The sequence below is a fragment of the Micropterus salmoides genome, unplaced genomic scaffold, assembly GCF_014851395.1.
Source record: "Micropterus salmoides isolate LMB-PRFRI ecotype aquatic unplaced genomic scaffold, ASM1485139v1 Ms_hic_scaffold_3, whole genome shotgun sequence".
In the NCBI taxonomy this organism is placed as follows: domain Eukaryota; kingdom Metazoa; phylum Chordata; class Actinopteri; order Centrarchiformes; family Centrarchidae; genus Micropterus; species Micropterus salmoides.
Genome location: NW_024042261.1, coordinates 222,061 through 230,000, shown reverse-complemented (window position 1 = coordinate 230,000; position 7,940 = coordinate 222,061). Strand labels below are relative to the sequence as shown.

General features: G+C 43.1%; 1 protein-coding gene across 1 annotated transcript in view; it reads left to right on the top strand.

The window, feature by feature from the left end:
• Nucleotides 1–7,940, top strand: part of ccdc102a (coiled-coil domain containing 102A) — a 91,114-nt gene that overhangs the window by 45,927 nt on the left and 37,247 nt on the right. The window contains exon 3 of the mRNA XM_038693225.1: nucleotides 2,607–3,002. Coding sequence (XP_038549153.1) covers nucleotides 2,607–3,002 — 396 coding nt within the window. The remainder of the gene's footprint in view (nucleotides 1–2,606; nucleotides 3,003–7,940) is intronic.

Here is a 7,940-nt window from a genome sequence, read left to right as displayed (position 1 = left end):
TTCAGATGTAAGTAGACTGCAGAGTCTTGACCTGAGGAGTTGGCCCTTCTGTGTTGAGCCATGCGTTTGTGTAGTGGTTGTTTAGTCTCCCCAATATACAGGTCTGTGCATTCCTCACTGCATTGGACCGCATACACTAGATTGCTTTTCTTGTGTTTGGGTGTGCGGTCTTTGGGGTGTACCAGCATCTGTCTTAGTGTGTTCTTGGGTTTAAAAAACACAGGGATGTTGTGTTTGTTAAAAATCCTCCTGAGTTTCTCTGATACTCCAGACACGTATGGAATCACAATGTTGTAGCGTTTGACCTTCTTTTCCTCGTCCCCTGTAGTTTTGTTCTTCTTGGATCTTGTGGCTGTTTTCACAAAGGTCCATTTAGGGTATCCACAGGCTGTAGAAAGGACAATAACCCCACAACACTTGAAACAGACAACAGATGGGTGAAAAACTTGTCAGATAGGGAACTCACCCAACCAGAGAAAGACGTTCTGGCCAAAGGATTAAACTTCGCCATTACACCACAGCAACTACCGATAGTAGACCTCATCACAGCCACAGAATCAGCCATTAGGAAAAACAAATTAACAGAAACAGAAGCGGAACAGCTCAGACTAAAGGTATCTGTAGCCCTTTCTAATGCGAAGGCCCCCCCTTCCAACCTCACCATCCAAGAAAGGAAGGCTGTGACATCTCTGAGCAAGGATCAAAACATCACTATCCTACCTGCGGACAAAGGAAGATGCACGGTAGTACTTAACACAGTTGACTACCAGAACAAAGTCAACACACTACTAATGGACACAAACACGTATGAGACACTGAGACGAGACCCAACCAGCGGATACAAGAAAAAGGCCATAGAATGTCTACAACAGTTACAGAAGGACAACACCATCCCCCGTGAACAATATTACCGTTTGTATCCTGGAGAAGCCATTCCTTGCATTTATGGACTACCCAAGATACACAAAGAAGGAGCCCCTCTCAGGCTGATTATCAGCAGCATTAACTCGGTCACCTACAACATTGCCAAACACATTTCCACCATCTTAGCTCCATTGGTGGGAAACACGCCTCACCACATCCAAAACTCTATTGACTTTGTAAACAAAGTTCGAGGACTAAAACTGGATCCAGATGAAACCGTGGTATCCTATGACGTGACTTCTTTGTTCACCTGCATCCCCACCATAGAGGCAGTAGAAACCGTCAGGAAACGGCTAACACAGGACAACACCCTGGACAACAGAACTAGACTCAGCCCTGACCAAATCTGTAAATAACTCGACCTCTGTCTAAACACCACCTACTTCCAGTACAACGGTGGATTCTACAGACAGAAGCATGGCTGTGCCATGGGCTCACCGGTATCCCCGATTGTGGCCAACATCTACATGGAAGAAGTGTAGAACAAAGCCCTCAACTCCTTCAGAGGAACAGCACCGAGCCACTGGTACAGATATGTGGACGACACCTGGGTCAAAATCAAAAGCCAGGAAGTGCAAGCCTTCACAGAACACATCAACTCTGTGGACAGTAACATCAAGTTCACACGAGAAGATGTTCACAACAACAGTTTGGCCTTCCTGGACTGCGCTGTACACATTGAAGAGGACAGGAGCCTGCAGATTGGTGTTTACAGAAAACCCACACACACAGACCAATACCTACTGTTCGATTCACACCACCCACTGGAGCACAAGCTAGGGGTCATGAGAACACTGCACCACAGAGCGGAAAACATACCAACAAGCGCCCAAGCCAGAGAGAAGGAACAGAACCACCTGAAGGGGGCACTTACAGCCTGTGGATACCCTAAATGGACCTTTGTGAAAAGGTATACTGGAACCTGGTTCCACAGGAGAGTAAGAGCAACAGTGGTGATCGGAGCACTGGGGGCTGTGACCCCCAAACTGGGAGAGTGACTATAGTCTCTGTCCAGAAGAGTGCAGTCCTAGGAACAGCTAAGATACTGCGCAGAACCCTCAAACTCCCAGGCCTCTGGTAGAGGACCCGAGCCTGAGGATGACACATACCACCCCGCAAGGGGTGAGAGGGGGATAGTTAGTTTATTTATTTATTTATTTATTTTTGCCTATTCAGGAGAGGTACGTTTGCCATTAATATTATAGTAGCGACATGAAATTTGATAAATAGTCTGTTGGTATTTTTAATAATTTCTGTTTACCACAATACATTCACTATGTAATTTAATGTTCATTAGTAATAGTTCTCAAATCAGATATTTGTAAAATGTTTACTGTAGTTTTATACATTTGACTTTTATTTATCAAAACCTATTTTGTTGTACTTTTATTAAGTACTATTAAGAACAATAAAAATGTTCTTTTTATACTGCATTATTTCATGGTATGTTTGGTTTTGATCTCAACATAACAAATATAATCTTTGTCGATGTCATGCGTTTCTTAAAATAAGGTGGAAAAAGGATATCGACATATCAGATTTTAAAATCCTCAAATATTGAAATTGGCATCGGACTTAAAAAGCCAATATCGGTGGTGCTCTAAAAAGACAACTATATTCGTGACTTGTTGAAGAGGCTTGGGGCTGATGAGTGTATCTGGTATTGTCTATATTTTTCCCAGGTTCGTGCGGAGCGTAACCGTGCACGTGACGAGGTTCGTCAGCTGAGGCAGCGGCTGGATACCCTCACCAAGGAACTGACCAGTGTTCGGCGGGAGCGGCAGGAACTGGCCTCTGAGAATGAGACACTACGGCAGGAGACGCAGCGCCTTCGTAACGACCACAGCGCTCCTCCTCCGTCTGCCACTCCTCCATCCTCCTCCCCTGCACACCTTCGTGGTGCTTCCTCCTCCTCCACTCCATCTATCCCTCCCTCCTCCCCTGCCTCATCATCCTCCTCCCCTCAGGTCCACACTGACTGCAAGCTGGACAGGGTGGGGGAAGGACCACCTGGGTCTCCAGAGCCAGAACCAGTGAGGGACGTGGACTTGGAACAACAAAACTTGGGTCAACAAAAGGTGAGTGATGAGAGAGATGGAAAAAAGTGCTGACTCCCTGCCTTTGAAGCAAAATGTCCCTCCCTTGATTACTTATATTGCTTTAGTCTGTAAGGGTCCACTGATCAAAAGAATCAAAATGGCTTTTCTTGAAAAGGAATCCTGTGACTCTGCTGTGTCTGCAAACTTCCGCCACATGTTTCTCTGCCTCCTGCACCTGTTGATGGGTATGCTTGTTTTCAATACCTTGCTGCCTTCTAAATAAAAATGCTCAAGCTGTCTGTTGGAGCTAGATCAGATAATTGATTTGTAATCGACCCTTTGCTAAGCTACGCCCCAAATACGCAGCTGGCCAATCACAGCACAGTATAGGACTCTGACACTTTCATGGCTGCGCTCCATTGACTCGTGTGCAAAAGGTGTTGTTTTCTAGCTTTGTTTTGCCATATTTTTCCAAGATATGGTCAAACGCTGTTCCTGTGGCACTTGTAATAGTTACAGCCGCTACCCAGAGAGGTTGAAAGGAGAAGTACGATTTATTCTCTTTCCAAAACCTAAAACAAATCCAGGAAAATGTAGGCTGTTTGTTTCTATTGTAATGTTAGTTAGCTAACGCTAGATAACTTACTACAGAAAATAACCTTATATAAGGCTACTGTTCTGCTTTTTAATGACTGTAATAGTGAATAGAGACCTACCCGGCTGTACAGGAACAGTGTTGATCCTTAATATCATTGTCTTCTTTCTCAATAGTCAGGTAAGACTTTACTTTACTTTTACTGTGATCAGTAGGCTTTAGCCTCTGTCTTTATTTTTTCACATCAGTTTGCGTCAGTCTGACAGCCTGAATACGACCTTTAAAAGCACAGTGCACCTGCAAAACTGTCTGCTTCTTTCTGAGATAGCTTTTTCAAAAATTAGACAATATTTCTCCTGGGAGTGCAGTAATAGACAGAGGCCGCGGCGTGCTGAAAGTCAGACAGGTCCGACAGTTTGTCGGAGTTAGCAACAGTAACTAAAGGGGGCGTGGCTTAGCGAAGGGTCAATTGATATGTTATTTGATATAATCATTTTTATACAAGTAAAATTCATACTGATAATAATTTAATATAATTTGATAGCAGCCCATTTCACATCTTTGCTGAGCAAGAGTTTAGTGTGAAAGCGATTAAAGGCCTGTCCCATATGGATACTTGGTCGCTAGGTGCAACTTCAGCCTGATGATAGATCCAGCCATGAAGATATCAAATGGAGAGACTCCTGATGTCAGTGTGCTTATAACCTCTGCTGCTAAATGGACAATGTGACCTCAGCTGCAGTGAATACAGGCCAGACTGGCTACTATGACTCCAGCCCTGTAGATACGCTTACAAAAAGTGTATGTGTGTGCTTGGAGGGTGTCCTAGTTAAGTGACTAGCAGTGTGGGTACACAGGTGTGCGCGCACACACACACGTGCGTATTCTCCCAGCGTGCTTGCTTATCCCTGAGGTCTCAGTGATGCTGCAGTACTTTTTCTCTGTCACCCTGTTCTGTGCACACCATCCTAAACCTGACCTGCTGCTTACCTCAGCTTCGTTCATACTGAATTCAGACTTGTAGCTTTATAGGACCAGGTGTGTAGGATTTAGTGGCATCTAGCAGTGATGCTGCAGATTGCAACCAACTGAATAACCCTTGCCTTCCAGTGGTGGTGGTGCAACATGGCAGATTCCATGAAAAATGTTCTGCTCCCTCTGTAGATATAAAGAACTCATTCTAAGGTAATGAAAACACAACAATTCTTAATTTCAGGTGATTATACACTAATGAAAACATACTTATATTATATAGTATAGTAATATTATATTGCATTTCTACCAATGTTTCTGCCATTTTCCCCTTAAATGTTACACACTGGTCCTTTTAATGCAGCAGTTGGTAACAATTGAACATACAATGCAAAACCTTCTTTGTCTCTCTCTGCTGCTCGTATGACTCTGATAAGTCCCTCCCACCAAACCCATAAGTTTGTATGGCAGCAGGAAGAGCCAAATCCCCTGGGAAACCTCAACCCGCGTAGGAAGTCCTCTCCACGGTGACAGTCTCACCAACACTCGGGCCTCTCTTGCTTCTACTCGCCTCAAACGCTCCTCCAGCAGCAGGATGAGAGGCTGGTACACCACTGCCTCTCTTCAAAAATTATTCCCCTCTGTTTGTTATCCTGCGTCTTTGCCACTCGTTGATATCAGCGCCATATCTTCAAACATAATGAGTCTAAAGCTCCGCGTGGAGCCAGGATGTGATCACACGTGTTTTTACTATACGCTGTTGGTGGTTGTTCTTCAGCCGGTCAGTTTTTGGCTGTGTCAACAAAACGATTCTAAACAGCATTAAAACTTCTTCATTGAAGACTAAATGCAACGCAGCCACATGCAGTAGAGGTCCAGAGTAAAAATGGCTGAAACACATTTAATTCACATAAGATGTATAGTTTCTTTGTAAAACAAAGTGACACAAAGTAAATTGGTAACCTTAAGAAAATGCAGTGTTGAATGACGAATGACTGAAATTACACAGCCACAAACTTAAATATTCACTATATACATAAAATATACACACAATATAACGTCAGCTGCAGGAGATGCTTCAGCCTCTCAGGGCTGGATTTGTCATGTGGAGCTTTCCGTCTTCTTCGGTGTTGGTCATTTTAGCAACAATTTATGATAAGTATGTCTATCCAGTGACAGTTGACTACATCAAAGTCTCTGACTACATCCAATATGACACATCTGTGTTGATTTGGTTGCATGGGTGAATTACGGAAAGCGTTGCTCAATGTTGCACCGACAACCATGCTACTGCAGTGTCTGTGCAAACTTGGTGCAGCAGTAGTTTTTAGCTGCGTCCAGAAAGGTGTTGTTCCACAGAAGTGTTCGGCAACGCCATAGTCATATTGTTGAATGACCTGTAATAGCAGTCACCGAGAACAGACACTGCTCAGGGTTAGTAAATAAACTACTGTTCTCTTCACGTTTTGTTTTTTGGGTTAAAAAAAGTTTGTGTGTAAGTCTCAGCAACAACACGGGCTTTATAGCATGCAGCTCATCAAAGAGAGTTGCTAGAGCCTCAGGGGATGTTGTAGTGGTTATTAAAAACAAAAATTAAGCAATGATTACTGTAACGCAAATGTATAGTGAACTTATGTTGTGGTTCATAAATCTTGAATTTGAACTTGACCATCAATAAACTGTAAAATCATTACAGTCTGCTAAACTTTTCTTAGTTTTGTGAAGACATTGTGTTTTTGTGGCATTTACTTCAGTATTAACATCCATAACAACACATGTCCACTTCCGCCTGTTTCATCTGTCTGTATTACCTTCTAATATATTCATAATTAGATATATTCTAAAGATTATAATATCATTTTATGTGTAGTATTTTCAGTACTAGTAACAGTTTTTGCTGAGGTGAAGTTGGAGTGTGGCCATAGTAAATATTTAATCCCTAATCATTATTATTTCTTCTCTGAGGTAGACGATCTTCCAGTGCTGACCTGTGCCTTTGAGCTCTCCTTCACTCACAGTGTTTTGTCTGGAGGGCAGGAGCAGGATCAGTTCAGGAGCTCAGTGTGTAATGAGCTGCTGTCTTAGTAAATCAGGCACTGAATACACACAGATTGCAGCCACAAACTCAACCCCAGAGAACATTTGAACGACATTTTCTAAGTAAATCTGGCTCTCAGACTTTTAACATCTAATGTCAGAAATGAGAATCTTTAGATCACTGTCATGGCATATCAGACTTGACCTTCAGCTAGCTCAGGCAGGGTTTCCATGGTAACACACACACACACGCACACGCACAGAAATACAAATTGAGGCGGTGGCGTTCCAAGTAAACCATTATAATGTGTCTGTCAGTGGTGCCAGCAGCGGTGGTCACGGAACGACGGCTAACTGATACTCACAAGAGCAGAGCCTCATTTCCTGTCTCCCTCCATTGTTCTGCTTCTCACACACACTGAGCACTTCCACATGTGGAACAGTATGGTTTGATATGTTACACACTGGGTCCCTCTGCTGGGGATTAGCTGTAATGACAGCAGCAGCTGTTTTCCGTTTGGCATATCTCAACCTGTGTGTATGTGAAGTTTTTGAAAAGGATGTTACATGCTTTTCATCAGTCAGTTCCATGTCTTAAATGTCAGTTTCTCAGACATTGGGGGGGGAAGCCTCATTTGTAGATTGACCACAGTGCAATTTAGAAACATTGAGGGGGTATCATCATCCCAAAGTATGTAGAAAATTCTTTAATCACAGATGTGAAAATAATCTGAACTTTAGAGAATGTAAAACTATCAGTGACACTTGACACACAAATGTGTGGCTAAAATGTGTCTGTCAGAAGAGACCTTTCAACGTTTTTAAAGGTCCTGGGGTCTCGTTTATAAAACTATAAGTAGGAAAGACTCAAAGGTTGGTACATACAAAGCACAGAAAGTGTGTGTTTTATAAACCGTGTGCACGCATGTCCTACGCCGATTTCCCTTTATACTGTAAATCAGTCTACTCCTTGTCCGACCCTTTAAACCCTATCAAATATTAATACATACTGACTGCATGAAGAAAAGGAGGCGAATTCTGAACATTTTTAACCCAGTGTGACGCTGACATTATTTTTTGGGGAGGTTGAAGCAAGAAAAATTGTTTGGTGGATAAAACCCGCACACACACAGTGCTGCTGCATCGGAGGAAAGGGGGCACCGGAGCTCTGCCCCATTAGAAGCTATCTGCAGGAAGGTGCACCCCTCCTGCGTAGTCAGGGTGGTGGAGGGGGGACACTGATATGCAAGACGGGAGTAAACCAAATGCATTGCACTCGTGTTTAAACATTTAGGCTACACAGTCAGTCTACTCACTTAACGAGGCTGGCAACGAGTTAAAATAAATGACTTGTTTTACATATGACATAAGCG